General features: G+C 40.9%; 2 protein-coding genes across 2 annotated transcripts in view; both read left to right on the top strand.

Moving 5' to 3' along the window:
• Positions 1-3744: 3744 nt before the first annotated feature.
• Positions 3745-15337, top strand: LOC117990923 (uncharacterized). The gene is made up of 9 exons (XM_069504736.1): positions 3745-3819; positions 4558-4695; positions 5363-5463; positions 5807-5900; positions 9386-9517; positions 10360-10611; positions 10917-11091; positions 11519-11715; positions 15156-15337. Exons 2-9 carry the CDS (start codon positions 4603-4605, stop codon positions 15312-15314), a joined length of 1203 nt encoding a protein of 400 aa, XP_069360837.1. The 5' UTR covers positions 3745-3819; positions 4558-4602; the 3' UTR covers positions 15315-15337.
• LOC117990926 (uncharacterized) overlaps positions 14278-16177 on the top strand; it is a 32585-nt gene continuing 30685 nt past the window's right edge. The window contains exon 1 of the mRNA XM_069504745.1: positions 14278-14288. The gene's annotated coding sequence lies outside the window, so the exon portion shown is untranslated. The remainder of the gene's footprint in view (positions 14289-16177) is intronic.

Genomic DNA, 16177 nt, shown 5'->3' with positions numbered 1-16177 from the left:
ATGTTCTATGAACTCATTAGTCTTTTGTTTTTGAATCAAAAAGGATCAAAATATTATAATAACTGAAAACGAAAAAGCTGGAAAAAATGGATTCCATTTTATTATTTTTTGTGTTTCTCTCAATATGGGTTAGTAGTTAAATTAGTAGCCAATATACTTACCTACGATTTTTTGAGTGTGAATACATCTGTGTGCTTGCATATTAGGTATTATTATATACTTAGTGTCTTTAGGCTGAAATCTATAGTGCTTTTTGACATTGCTCAGACTTTACTTTAATAGAGTTAAAACGATACGGATTTATGGTGGACACGTAACTCTGTAATTTCCGATTACTGGTGAAAATAATATTATACCTTTTCCATTTTTATCGTCCTCTTACTAGAAGGGCGCCAGGGTAATGATTGCACCCGAGTGCTACAACGGTTCTACATGAACTAAGGCCGACCCTGTTACAATCTATACATACCTAAAGATAAACATACCGACCAGACTATCATAATTATCTATCAACCAGCCTATAGATCTGTTTCAAAGACCAATAGCAAGTTATTGATATCTGCTATGTAAAAGCAACTCTGAAAAGTAAAATACGTTAGTGATTATAGAAAAAATTATAACTAGGTAAATCCCAAAGGATTTTACATGAAATTAACAATTACCAAGCCCTATTAAAAGCTAACTATCAATAATTACCCTTAAGTACATGCCTATTCAGGTCCTACGCCATTCTTGTGTTTACGAAACTAATGTTTCCCTATGGTAGATAAAATTACTTACTAAACACGCTGCTACACCCACAAAAAAAAAACATTATAAGTGTACAGACTTCGGTCTTTTTTCTACACAAATTTTCTTACTATCTACTCAGTATTAGTGTGTCTCACTCTCAATCTTTTCACGACCACCCTTTTAACAGATTTTCAGTCAGTAAGTAATAATAATAATATTATTAGATTATGTCTACCTTGCACCACCTTGACAGTGCAATATCAGTAAGTTTTCAGCTCTAGGTATATAGTATGAAGATTCAGTTTTTTTTAATTCAAGTGTTTTCTTAATAAAATTTTAGGTTTTCGATTCAGCAAAATCAGAGCTCAGTATTCTTGCACCAGAAATTATTTGCCCAGAGGGCGACAACAATGCGCTGGGAAGACCGGATTACTCTATGATAAGGTATTAGTTTCTCTGTCGTCGTATTCAACGTCCACTACTGGACATAGATTACTTGTAAGGACTTCCACACGTGCCACGGTCTTACGCCGCCTGAATCCAGTGGCTCGCTATAAGCTACAACTTACCTAAACAAACAAATAAACAGAGCGGTAAGAAAACGAGTTAATAAAAACATATAAAAATAGTGAGACCACGAGAGGCGCTGGAAGAGCCACTGAGTTGATACTCGCAAAAGACGTAAGAAGCTCTCGCAATGCTCTTTCCAAAATGATAATAAAATTTAAAAAAACCGGTCAAGTGCGAGACTCCCGCACCGAGGATCCCGTACTACAGAAGAAGAAAAAAGGTAAGAATCACTTTTGTTAACGAACCGCAAAACTAACTTTGTTTGTAGAGGTTTATTGTATCACAAAAACTAAGACAGAGCGTTGATTTTTATTAACAGATAAGATAGAAACAATAATTATTTCAGATTTTTCGATTGGTAAACTTTGGAGATAAAGGGGGAGGAACGGTATTTTTTTTTTCAACATTTTGCATATAAATCAAAAACTATACTTTAATAAATTCATGCAGTGCTCCAGTAAATACCTTCAAGGCAAGAGTGAATAGGAATCTTCTAGGCAAGCGCGCTCCAACCTAGACCTAATTATTGCTTTCTACCTTTCTATTGAGCATGATTATCATCAAGCACAAGTCTATCTTGCAATTAAAAAAAAGCATTTTAAAATGATTCCTGCGTATCCTATGGTACTTGCAGCCTATCGTTAAAAAAACCGAATTTATCTTTTAAGGATTCTATCAGAATCACATACTGATATGAATATAAAATGGTCTGTGAGTTGGTGTCCAATATCAGTACTAACGCAGCGCCTGACTATCATGACATGGAAATCAGTTCGCGATCTCGAGAAGAAATTAAATGGACCTCAATCGGAACCACTGCTGTCTGTTATTAAAAATGACGAGGTCTGTTATAACTTATTACCTATCTAGTATCTACATCATTTAAACCTATCGCCGACCAGCTAATGAGCACATTCTGGGAGTTAGTTAGTTCACCACGCTGGCCAAGTGTGGATCGGAAAAAAGTGGTGGAATTCAAACACCCTTGAAAAGATAAGGAGAACTCTCAGGCAAGCAGGTTTCCTCACGAGGTTTTTCTTCACCGTTTAAGTAAGTGATATTTTATTGCTTAAAAAGCACATAGGTCCAAGAAGTTAGTCAAAGTCAAAGTCAAAGTCAAATGATTTATTCAAAATAGGTAATAAGAGGTAGGTAGGTAAAGAGTTAGAGGTGCGAGTCCGGGATCGAGCCATGGACCTCCTGATTCCTGAATAAGAGGTGTGGCGGTTACCACAATAGAAACTAGATGGCGCTGTTCAATCGATGACGTAGTCCCGAACAAATAAACCGCCGACAGTACTCGCACTAACAGAGTGTTCTGCAATCTGGACTATATATATAGAAGTTTCAAGATACAACCGTCGGCCCAGCTGGCGCTACCGAGCACAACCAACCGCTCGGTGGGTGATCTCCCCTTTGGTACGTTCGAGCCTGCACACCGCTCCCGTACAGGGGGAAAAATCTTAAGGAATTTAGGGTTTGTTAGCCTGTAGTTTACTTATTCATTAAGAAAATGTTGATCGTGACTATTACGAGCTTGAGTCAATTTAAAAATTTAGTACCTGCATTTAAAAAACAGTACAAAAAAATCGTAAAAGCTTTGAGCTTTTCTAAAGAGGGAGGTTAATAAATATTGTATAAGTAGAAGCAGACGCTACTTCGCGGAAGTCCATGCTATACTCGTACAAGGAGCCAAAAGCACACTAAAAGCTTAATTTGCTATCTTTACCATACAGATTTGTCCATTTCAGCGGATTATAACAAAATTAAGCTTAAAGTTCCTTGGAAATCAATAAGTTTCACACTACATCTACGTCTAATTTTACTTTTCAGTTGATTAGTGGAGTGAACTACATTCTGAACTTAACAACAATAGCTTCTGATGAAATCATTACTAAACGTTTTTCAATAAAGTACAACAAGTATAACCAGGATGCAACAGTGTCGACAAATGATGCTTTTTCCATGATGTTATTAGGGGGACGGACTACATATGCAGACATAGATTTTGCTATGGAAGCCGATGTTACGACTTGCACTTCTACACAGGATTATTACGTAAGCATAAAATAGTACAAAATATTTCGGGTGGAAGGATCTTGGATTAATTCGTCCAAGAACCCTCTGCATTATACTGAGTAGGTACCTAGCAAGAAAACCCATTATGCGAGTCACAAGTCACAATTCCCTCATCAATGAGGAATACTTCTGAGAAAGAGAGAGAAAGGTATCTCTCTCTACAACATAATACGTGTTCTACCACGCACTTGACTAGTTTAAAAAAATTATGGATCGTGGATTTTTTTTAACATTTCGCTTTTCCGATTATGTACCTATACCTAATCATTTTTTTTTCAGTTTGCTTGGGAATTTTACGGCACAACATCCGCTCATTCTGTTAATGTATCGAATATAATTGGGTCTAGACTGGAAATGCCACGGTATACCTTAAAGCCTGGTTCTTACGACGTGAATTGCCAACTTAGAAATGAGAGTAATGACATTTTATTAAAAGAGGTACGATCTCCTACCAATAGATTTAATTCTGCTATAGGTACGTACTTACCTACATAATTATGAGATACGGGACCAAGTTATGTCCGGTGGCGACCTAGCTGGTCCGACCGTTATATTTTGGAACTTGTATAATATAGAGAAACTTTAATCGTGCGATTGAGGTTGAAGATTCTGTGGCGACATCTAGTTTCAGCATGTAGATACCGCTACAGTGAACATAGTTTTAATAGTAATTTATAACTCTTTCTCACTTTATCCTACTTATTATTATATTAGGCTTTATGTTAAATTAGCTGATCCCCGCGACTTCGTCCGCCTGGATTAAGGTTTTTGAAAATCACGTGGGAACTCTGATTTTTCGGAATATAAAGTACGTATGCGTATCAATGTTGTAAGCTGTTCCCGTCAAGATTGGTTCAGGGTTTGAGTCGTGAAAATGTATCACAGACAGACACACTTTCGTCTTTATAATGTTAATAATTAGTATGGATTTTGGTACTTTTGTGTTTAGACCTAATTCAACTTGCTGAGAAATATGCAATGAATAGATATCCCAGGGTTCTTAGAGCAGCTATTATACAAGAAACTGTATGAATCACGTCACACTCCATGGCGAGCCTTGTAGCTGTGCTGCTGACGTCACTCGATACCGCTGCGCGCTGCCGCATTTTGTATCTGGCCTTTTCTAAGTAGTTCTCTCTGCCTTTGGCTATCTATCAATGATGATTAATTATTCAGGTAAAAGTTCCAATTAATGTGTACAGTCGTGGATTGGATGTATTTATGAGCGTAGACCGTCTTCTGATCTCAACAGACAGTGCTTTTACCATTGAGTCTGTAGTTGTAAACCACGATTACGAAGATTATCCCGTAGAGGTAAGAAATTGCTATGTTTATTATACCTATATCCTAAATCAATATAGTCGCAACAGGCTGAGATGGCAATCGGGATATGATGTGAGAGGACATCCCGTACACCCGCACGTCACCCGCGCCGCACTGGGTTAGCGTGGGGGCTGTGTGCCATGTGGGTGTGCGGGGCGTTCCCCCCTCTCAAAGCCTTTCGGTTTAGGATTGGAGTTGGTACTGGTACTGATTCTGTGCACAACTAAATTTTAGAGTATTGGCATCCTCTTCTAATTATTTGACAGTTTTAAATTTAATTTAGAGCTGTCAAACCCCGTGACTGTAGTTGCCCGTCGCAAGCTTGTTTTAATAATAGCTTCCACTATTTAGAGTGTTTAAATGTAAAATTCATGTTCCGTTCTTTTTTACCAATATTAAAAAGAAAAAGATGCAGATACCTACTCTAAAATTAGTTTAGATAAAGACAACAGATAACTACAAATTTCGGCACATGAAAAATAAAAATAAATAAATATAAATAAACAGGATCGGCGTCAATATGTACATTTTTATGATAGTATGAGAGTTTACCTAAATACCTACCTAATAAAATTATTGAGATTCCTCTTACGTTAAAGCATCCCCTAACACTTAAAGGAATCTTCGTATGACTTGGATTACCTAATTGTACTTTCAGTATGAATGGAAATGCTTTAACAAAGAACAATATTGTGACTTCATTGTAAATAGTCACGACAATAGTTTCAACTTTACATCTGGGATTCCAAATATAGGCGAGTAAGTATCTATGTACCTACCTACTAAGCCTACTAACTACAATAAAGGACACACTCACTTTAAATAGGTACCTAATTACACGTTTTCGTACGAAATTCATTCGTGCGAACACTTGCGAAAATACGATAAATATGAACGTTATATATTGTACGATTAACTTGCATTCAATGTAAGCGTTCCGAATTCCCATCGTAGGGGACTTGAAGGTTCGTGGCTTTTTATACGTGTTCGCACCGACCCAATTTCGTATGAAAATTGAAATCGCATGCGCAACTCAGCGTGGCCTAATCTCGAAAATCGAATAATAATAAAAACTCAGTTTATTTACGGCTTTATTTGTCAGGTATCTAATAACTCTGACTGTGGTTGCATTAAACCAATCAGCTAATGCAAGTGCAACTATAGACGTCATGGAACCAAATCTGCCAATTCTCCAGGTAAGTAGGTAGGTACTTAAAATAATTGTTTTATTATTCTATCAACAGCTTAAAGTTGACTCTTAGAACTTTCCACTTATTGGATTTTATTTTCTTTGAACTGGTTCCTTATCTTAGAACTATTTAATAAGTTAAAGCTCAGTAGATACCTATCTAATTAACTATTGCATCCCTTTGTTATTTGTATTAAAAAGTAAAACATGGATATTAAGTAAATTAGGTAATTAGATATAGTTCATGTTTAGTATTGTGCTACGTTTTTGAATTTATTTAACTTAAGTTCAGTTAAATCTTTTATGTTAAACCTTTTTAGGTTTTCGTACCTCAAAAGGAAAAACGGAACCCTTATAGGATCACTTTGTTGTATGTCTGTCTGTCCGTCTGTTTTTACCAAAGTTACTGAATAAGTTTTAGTAAAAAAATTAAGCTAGGTAAAATTTTCTTTTCCGTTAATAATTTAAGTAAAATAATATAGATTTTAGATATAGGTCGTAGTGGCGCTAGGACAAATTGGCCCACCCTCAGATAAAATACATTCCTAATGGTAATGCAATAGATACTACGTAGGTACAGTCAAAGGCCAAAACTAGTTTAGCACCTTAAAGGTTCGTACGCACCTGAGCGGCGCGGCGCGGCGCTTCAGTCCGACTGCAGAACGCTTCACCTCAGGCCGCTCGACGGTGCCTACCGCACTACAACTTCAGTACGCGGCAGCTCGCGTCACTTGCGCGTCACTTTTACACCCGTTCGCGTACGAGCAACAACGTCGCAAGATGAGCGACAGTGAAGAGGATTTGATTATTATTTCTTTGTTGTGCAGAAGAAGAACGAATTATCGAAGAGAAAAAACCGGCCAAGTGCGAGTCAGGCTCGCGCAATGAGGGTTCCGTACTACAGTCGTATGATTTCGATAATTCAAAAACTATGATGCATAAAAATAAATAAAAATCTGTTTTAGAATGTACAGGTGAAGACCTTTCATATGATACCCCACTTGGTATAGTCACTCACTTCGAAAGTTGAAAATACTAATTATTAGTTCATGACCACAATTTAATTTTTTTTGTGTGATCTAACCCTAAATTCACGGTTTTCAGATTTTTCCCCAAATGTCAGCTATAAGATCTACCTACCTGCCAAATTTCATGATTCTAGGTCAACGGGAAGTACCCTGTAGGTTTCTTGACAGACAGACGGACAGACAGACAGACAGACAGACAGACAGACAGACAGACAGACAGACAGACAGACAGACAGACAGACAACAAAGTGATCCTATAAGAGTTCCGTTTTTCCTTTTGAGGTACGGAACCCTAAAAAAGAAGAAGAAATGGATTGCTGACATACCAAAGTCACGCTATCAAGAAGGATATCACATTTTGTTTCCTCGCCTTCTTAATGACTCTGTACCATTTCACATTTACTTCAGAATGTCGAAGACAAAATTCTATATGCTATTGCCTAATAGTTTTTGTGGAAATTACATTAGAAACAATAGGTATACCACACAGGTCGGTAATATAATCCTACAAGAAACCTATGTCCAGCAGTGGACATATCTATCGGTTGATGATGATGAAGATGATGATAGTTTTTATGGAAATTATAAAAAAATATTTATGCATATCCATACTTATATTATTATCAACGCAAAAGTGTATTTGTCTGTCTATCTACTAGCTTTTCACGGCTCAACAGCTTAACCGAATTTGATGAAATTTGGTACAAAGTTGAATTACATCCCGGGGAAGGACAGGCTACTTTTTATCCTGGAAAATGAAAGAATTTCCACAGGATTGTTAAAGGCCCATTTATATGAAGTTTGGACCAGAGGTAGCTTGCATTCCGGGAATTGACAGAGGTAGGCAACTTTTTATCCCGGAAAATCAAAGAGTTCACACGGGATTAAAAATCTAAAAAAAAATGCAACTAGATGATGCCTGCGACTTCGTCCGCGTGGATTTAGATTTTTCTATAGGTGAGCACATTTCCGGGAATTACCTACTAGTACCTATATACCTGAGATAGATTATACCCTGTAGGATAAAAGTAGCCTATGTGTACCTACACATAGGCTAGTTTTATCCCGAAAATCAAAAAGTTTCCACGGGATTTTTAAAAAACCTACATCTACGCGAACGAAGTTGCGGGCATCAGCTAGTCCCTTAGGTTCTGTGGAAATTACATTAGAAAAAGCATTTTCGCAAAATGTCTTTGTTTTATGTGCAATAGAATATATAAAATAGGCAGGTAAACACAGGTACATATTATATCTAAATACCTATATAAAAGAAAAAGGTGACTGACTGACTGATCTATCAACGCACAGCTCAAACTACTTGACGGATCGGGCTGAAATTTGGCATGCTGGCTAGCTAACTAGCTAATATGACGTAGACATCCGCTAAAAAGGGATTTATGAAAATTCAACCCCTAAGGGGGTAAAATAGGGGTTCGAGATTTGTGTAGTCCACGCGGACGACGTCGCGGGCATAAGCTAGTATAATATAAATACAAGTACAACAATAGGTAGGCATATTTCCGAAACTATTAATTCTACCTAGATGAAGTAGGTAGGTATAATATGTACATAATATATTATAGTTATTTAATCAGGATTATTTTTACCATTGATGTTTTCTCATAACGCTCGGAGAGACATTTATACATTTAGACACTGGGAAGGGGGGGAAGCCGACATCCTAGGGGTTGGGACCTTTGAGGATATACTTCTAAGAGCATGAGGAACACGTCATGTGTCAAAAATTAAACCTACGTTATTTATTTTGAGGTCTATCTTGCCGATTCTTGCCTGTACTTTAAATACCTAACAAGATGCGCGTGTATCTTATTCGAGCGACGTACGCATACTGAAGCGCCGCGCCGCGCCGCTGGGTATGTCGCACTAGCGTCACTGCACTGCGCGTCGCTTCAGTGCGCTTCAAAATATTCTCTCCAGCCGTGCCGCGCGGCAACGCGCGGTGAAGCGCCGCGCCGCGCCGCTCTAGTGCGATATGCGCCATACAAAATGATAGAAATGATATTTTGAAGCTCTGTGCCGCGACGTGAAGCTCACTGAAGCGCCGCGCCGCGCCGCTCAGGTGCGTACGAACCTTTATGATCGAATTCGCTTGCACTGCACGGTACGGTTGTGCGCACATGTGAGTGTTTGTAGAAAAAGGTCATAAGTGGTTTTTGTTGCAATAGTTTTGAGAAATTGCTATTAGAACTCTGAGGCCGGCCGTACCTATTACTTTTCTAACAATTATTTTTTTGTTTACTTTAAAAGAAAATCATGCTTTCCTACAATTTTAATTTCAGATTGGGGCCGATTCTCTTGTACACAATCTCTAAACTAAACTAAATTAAGAGGTCTAAATCTAGTGCTATCCTTTTCCGTATGCAACATTATGAAAGGGATAGCAATATATTTAGACATGCCTTTTTAGTTTAGTTTAGAGATTGTGTACAACGGAATTAGCCACATTGTACCTGTAAATCGCGTAATAAATCAGGACAGCAGCACCAAACTTTTAGGAAAAGCGTTTCGGGTAGCGCCATCTTGCAGTGTGACCTGGTATTTTGTCGCTGAAGGGTTACTCAATACTTCTGAACCGGTATGTGACAACGCCATTATAGTCGTTTCGTCTTTTTATTATATCACTAGCTTATTCCCGCGACTTCGTTTGCGTGGACTCCAGAAACTTAGTGGATGTCTACGTCGTAATAGCCACCTGCATGCCAAATTGCAGCCCAACCCATCTATTCGTTTGAGCTGTGCGTTGATAGATCAGTCAGTCAGTCGTCTTTTCCTTTTATAAGTACCTATATGATATCGATTTATAGCTTTAAAACGACATTAATAGCTCTAAAAACTTTGTGATAAAATTAATTCTTCATCCTATAATTGGTCTATTAAACACGTTACCACTTCAGTGAAAACGCTTTATTTTTTTATTCAGATACAAGTTAGCACTTGACTGCAATCTCACCTGGTGGTAAGTGTTGAATGATGATGCAATCTATGATGGGAGCGGGCTAACCTGAAAGGGGTATGTCAGTTTTTATTAAACCCATGCCCCTTTGGTTTCTACGCGGCATCGTACTGGAACGCTAAATCGCTTGGCGGCACGGCTTTGCCAGTAGGCTGGTAACTAGCCACGGCTGAAGCCTGCCACGCTCCCTAAGCCTCTGAATTACAACTCATTAGCTGCTTTTACATAGCACTGCATCATCGCATGCAAACGTCTAAAGTCCACGACAAGTCGAGATGGCAATCGGGGTATGAGGAGTGGAGACACCCCGCACACCCACACGTCACCCGCACTATCCCGCGCCGGGTTGCGGCCGCGCGGGGGCTGTGCGGGTGTGCGGGGCATTCCCTCCCCGATTGCCATCTTATTATACGTACCTACAATTGGTACCTTATTAGTCTTATACAAACTGTGTTTACTTACAGCACGGTGTAGCAATATCGGAAACATACACAGTATTTTCTCTAGAAGAAAACTTTCTCAGCGAACTGGCTGACTTGAGCAACGATACTACATCCGTGGAGATTCAAGTCGACATAACCTCGGCCGGACGAGCGCGCTTTTTAGTTGAATGCAACTGTACTTCAAGTTCTAATTGCGAAAGTATAGATGCAACAGTAACTTACGCTGAATTACACTTTCAGATCAACGAAAGTCCGAAAGCTGAGGATTTGATGGTATGTACTAGGTAATGAGTGAAGCAAATATAAGCAAGTAGCAGTTGCCCGCGACTTCGCCCGCGTAAATTTTCTGGTTTCTTATGAGATCAGAAATTTTCCAGCTGCAAAAGGCCTCACTTATCTACTCACAACCCTGAATACATAAACGCCGATTTTCATATCCCTAACTTCAGAAACATAGGACTTTATACATACAAGGAGGATAGGAGACATAACATAAGAAACATACACTAAATAATACATATAAGATGGAACTTAAATATTTTTCCATTCAACCTTTAGTTAAAAGCTACTTTTTGCAGGTGTCACCTGAGACGGGGTCGGCTTTAGAGACTTTGTTCCAAATCAGATCCCGGGCGAAGGACTTTGATAGACCCTTGCGATACTCATTCTATTGCGCTATCGGACCGAATGTAACCCTTTTACTGGGATCCTATTTAGAGTACGATATGGTTGAGACATTCCTGCCCTTTGTAGGTAGGTATTTCACGTAATTTGTCCGACCTGACGCACTTTGCAAGAATTTTGTAATAAGTAAATTGTTAAAGTGCAAAATCTAAATTGGGTTTTGTAAATCCTCTTTATTTTGGGTTGGATAGGCCCTCCTCCTATCATCAAAGAAAAGAGGCTGAATCCATACTGTATCTGTCAGTCTGTTATGTTCACGGCCCATCGCTGAATCGTTTTTGAAAAAGTTGGTAAAGCTCGCATCTCGGAGACGGATTTACTTTGTAGGACTTTCTATCCTCGCAAGAGTTCTCACGTGATTTTTAATCGACTTCAAAAAAAGAGGAGGTTCTCAATTCGTCGGATTTTTATTTATTAAAAACTCAATAAAATTACTAAGTATAGTTAAGGTATATCTAGTGTTTCAATTGTTGATGATTTTCTTTCAACCTTTCAGACGGTGAAACATTAATCTGGGTCGAAGTATGCGATGCGCTCGGTGCTTGCTCGAAAAGCGAAACGAGCAGCGTTCAAGTGCGACCAAGCAGCGGGAAAACGTTTGACTCACTTATTGAATACACCCGCGCTTTTATCAGGAGATGTGAGATCATATGTTTCATGCATGTTGCCATGTCTGCTGCTATTAGTTACACGGTACGTTAGGAAATTTAGATGAAAGTAGCTGGTATCAAATTAATATGGGTATAAAATAATAAAGCATTACATTTAAGTATAAATATAAAAACTTATTATATTGGACTAAAATGTAATAAGTACTTTTTTTTAACGAATATTATAATTTTATTTTACAATGAATGTAAATCTAAATATACTTATAAAAGGAAAAGGTGACTGACTGACAGATCTATCAACGCACATCTGAAACTACTGGACGGATTGGGCTGTTTGGCATGCAGATAGTTATTATGACGTAGGCATCCGCTAAGATGCGATTTTTGAAAATTCAACCCCTAAGGGAGTTAAATAGGAGGTTGAAATTTATGTAGTCCACGCGGACGAAGTCGCGAGCATAAGCTCAATAAATGATAATCAGTACCTTTATTATAAATGCGAGTGTGTTTGTTTGTTGGTTTATTGGTTTGTTGGTTTGTTGGTTTGTCCTTCAATCACGTCTGAAGTCTGTCTACGTGAAGTGAAGTCTGCTAATCCGCACACTTGACCAGCGTGGTGGATATAGACTAGGACTTCTTCTTAGACCAGGGGCGTGTTTGGATGCCTCGTAGCTTTAGTTTTAAGATTACTTAACTAATTATCACCATTACATCATTATCTTACAAATTCCATAATTGATAAATCTACGCGACAGGTTGAGATGGCATAAGATGGTATAAGGCAGAGGACGCCCCGCACACCCGCACATGTCCCGTGGGGCTGTGCGGGTGTGCGGGCGTTTCCTCCTCGATTGCTATCTCGACCTGTCGCGTACTATACCTACAAAGATAGGTATATTTTTGTGTGTGTTGTTTCGGATTGACTATGCTGCGTAGGCCCTACTGGCCGCTACAGCGTCACCGGGGGGGTTGGCGAGCGCGAAGCTCCGCCTGGGGGTGAGCCCTAGGGCTCGAAGAAATAATACGAGAGGTCGGGGGGCAACGTCCTCCTAAGGGCGCCTCCTGTGAGGCTCGGACCACGGCTTAGGATGACGTTGGGATGGGTGGAGTTGTCGGTTTTGTTGGTTAGTCCGTACGCCCCCGAGGCCGTGGCGTGAGCCCACGTCCGGGTGACGTTAGAAATCGGGGACCTCGTCTTCGCCGGCGAAGACGCTGTGATGAGGTTGAATTGTGTAGCCCTACGAGATAGGGTGCATTGTCGGTCATGATTTGATCGTCGGGGTCGTTAAGGACGTGCTTAGGGCGTCTTTTATCTGGGGGGTCGTTTCGGTCAGGGGTGTAAGTCGCTGCCTCAACTATTAGGGGGTTGGGGTGTCTAATGGCTTTCTCAAAATAATTTTTGGAAAGCTGTTTAAAGTAATGAGCTATTGTCGGGAGTTGGAGGTCTCTGTGGAGGTCCACGTTGCGCATGTACCACGGGGAGCCAGTGGCCGTACGCATAAACTTATTCTGTAGGACTTGGAGAGGTTTGAGAGAGGAGGGCGGCAGGTGTGCAAATGCAACACAGGCATAGGACATTATTGGGCGGATGCACGTTTTGTATAGCGTGACTTTATGTCGAAGTGACATTTTGCTCTTTGCGCAAATCATGGGGTAAAGACGGGAGAGCACATACGCTGCGTTCTTGCGGACTCTACGAATGTGCGCGGCGAAGCTCATCTTGTCATCAAAGGTTACACCCAAGTACTTGGTATTAGTTTGCCAGGGAATGGGGCGGTCGTAAAGAGTTATTTCAGTCTGTCGAAGTTTGTATTGTGATTTCCTTTTGGACTTTTGAAAGAGCACTGCTGCGCTTTTTTCCGGGTTAACCTCTATCCTCCAAAGGCGGAACCAGTGGCCTAGGCTACTGACTGCCTTTTGGAGTCGAGCTTTAACGTTCCGTTAGTTTAGGTCGGAGCTGTATAGAGCGGTGTCATCCGCGAACTGGGCTATATGAACATGAGGGGATCTGGGAATGTCGCTGGTGTACAGCGCGTACAAAAGTGGCGAGAGCAGGGAGCCCTGAGGGACTCCAGCTCGGAGAGGTCTTGGGGAGGATAGGGTCCCATCCAGACGGTAGCGAAAAGTTCGATTGGTGAGAAATTCTCGTAGTAAACGTACGAGTCTTTCAGGCACGCCAAGATGGTAAAGCTTGTAGATCAAGCCGGCGTGCCACACCTTGTCGAAGGCTTTGGCTACATCGAAGAAGAGGGCTCCCGTTGGGATGCCTCTCGTTTTGAATCGGTTGAAACCGAGAAGGATGTGCTCCGTGAGGCGGTGCACTTGGTGAACACATGAGTGTCTGGTTCGAAAGCCAAATTGCTCGTCGTTGAGGAGGTTTTTCTCCTCTACGACGGACCTAAGTCGGTTAAGGATGACTTTCTCATACACCTTGCCAAGGGTGTTGAGCAAACTAATGGGGCGGTAGCTAGTAGGGAGGTTCCTAGGTTTCCCTGGCTTGGGGATGCCTATAACGGTAGCTTCTTTCCACCTGTCGGGGAAGGAGCATCCCGCCATGAGGGTGTTAAAAATGACAACCAGGAGGTTGATTAATACGTCGGGGAGTAACTTTAGAGTTTTGTTATTAATAGAGTCGGGGCCTGGGGCTTTTTTGGCGTGAAATTCTTTGATAATTTGACGAACTTCGCCGCTATTCGTCGGGAGGATTGGATCGCCACCTGGGGCGGAAGAGAAGATAGATGCTAGTTTGTTTTCGACTAGTTCTATATGGGACTTGTCTACAGAGATGGTGCTCGGGGAGCATTGGGCTTCTAAGCTATCGGCCAAGCATTCGGCCTTATCGACATCTTCAAAGGCGGGCGGTTGATTGGGACGTAAAAGCGGAGGAGTGGCCGAGACAGGGTCGGCTTTGAGAGCTCTCGCCAGGCTGTAGTAGGCTACATGCGATGGCTTGAGCTCACTCAGCTTCCTATCCCATTGTTCGTCGCGGAGTTCGGCAAGGCGAGCCTTTACCTCCCTCTGGGCTCTCCAGAGTTCTCTCCGGTTGTCGGCGTTAGGACATGCGTCATGGGCTCTACGTTTAGCGTTTTTGATGGTGATGAGCTCTCTGGCGTCGTCCGGCAACTGTCGACGGGTGAAACCGTTCGGCATCTGTCGGGAGCAGGCGCTTAGAGCATCGCGGATATGATTAGTAAGGTGCAGTGAGGCTGCATGCGCTTCATCTAGACTACCTATAATGTCAGGAATTTGAGAGATGTGCACAGCGTCTATAGACTTAAGATGCTCTGAGAGCTTCTTGAAGTCAATGACTGTTTTGCCGGTTCGCAATTTTGAAGCGGGCTGTAGCTTAGTGGTTAGAGCGTCGGACGCGACCCCAGGATAGGTATAGTACGCGAATTGGCATAAATGATTTGTTTTTGGGTTTGACAATGGCCAAACACTTTCTGAGAGGAGACCCGTGTTCAGTAGGTGCTCGGTGATGAGTTGATCATGATGTTAAATAATTAATTTGTTTGTCCGCAGAACGCTGGTCAGCTGGAACTAGCGGGCTTATTTATGAGAACAGTGCTTGAATCGCTGCCAGCATTACATTCCGCCTGCTCGTTACCGCAGTATCGATATGCCGACATTTTGGGCCAGCTCGCCGCCGCAGGGTTCCACGTTACCCCTCTATTGGCCTGATTTCAAATAAAACGCTTGCTATATTCGACTAGCTATCTATTACTTACCAAAATGTTTTATTGTAAACTTCTAATTATAAGTAATTTTATTCCTACTTTGCTCGCTTGGACGATCTACTCGTATTAGTAGGTACCTACTTAACTTTACGTCAATATCCAGAAGTGTTTACTCAGCAAAAATCATAATAATTGAAAATAGATGCTAACGTATAGATACCTCTATTGAAGGAAAACTAATACATATCTGCTGTCGATAGAAAAATGAAACGAATAGCGTATACGAGTGCTTGTTAGGAATACACCTTTCACGAAAACATTTTCTGTATGGCGCGTTCCATTGTGGCGCAATTTATAAGCCAATAGCGATTTTAAAAATACAGTTAAAAGTTTTTTCATTTTTTTAAAGAATAAACTAAAGCATATTTTTAATATGACTACTACCCATTACCCTTTCTCCAACTAAGCGTATAAACAGTTCCCGGCAGTTAAATCGTCGCGTCTGACCTACGATGCAAGTGCGAGCTCGCGCAGGTATTTTTCCACTTGCTCGTGTACTGTGTATGGATGTAGCACTCACACTAATGCAGATGGCGAATGCGGGGTGTGACACGGCGCGCGAGCTGGTGGGCTCCGCTCCCTCGCGTCGTGCGCCTCACTGACCCCTAAAAAATGCTATTGCGACTCGTCTTGGGGTAACTTCAAGGACGACTATCATGACTATACCAGAGATAATAAATATTAACAAGATTATCTCTGACTAGACCTACAGGTTAGGTACGCTTTTACTGCAACGGCTGAGGTTTGAACTTTGAACCACTGCACTAGTTTGGCCCGTAAACTTTTCAGATTTCAGACCGCTAATTG

This window comes from Maniola hyperantus, chromosome 18 (assembly GCF_902806685.2).
Source record: "Maniola hyperantus chromosome 18, iAphHyp1.2, whole genome shotgun sequence".
NCBI lineage: Eukaryota > Metazoa > Arthropoda > Insecta > Lepidoptera > Nymphalidae > Maniola > Maniola hyperantus.
This window is presented reverse-complemented; position numbering and strand designations above follow the sequence as displayed.

What these genes read in the sequence shown, in the direction of transcription:
- LOC117990923 (XM_069504736.1), top strand. Translation starts at nt 4,603, where the DNA reads ATGAGCGTAGACCGTCTTCTGATCTCAACAGACAGTGCTTTTACCATT. An exon ending in ACGAAGATTATCCCGTAGAG is followed by an intron (nt 4,696 to 5,362) that starts GTAAGAAATTGC and finishes TTGTACTTTCAG; the next exon opens with TATGAATGGAAATGCTTTAA. An exon ending in GGGATTCCAAATATAGGCGA is followed by an intron (nt 5,464 to 5,806) that starts GTAAGTATCTAT and finishes TTTATTTGTCAG; the next exon opens with GTATCTAATAACTCTGACTG.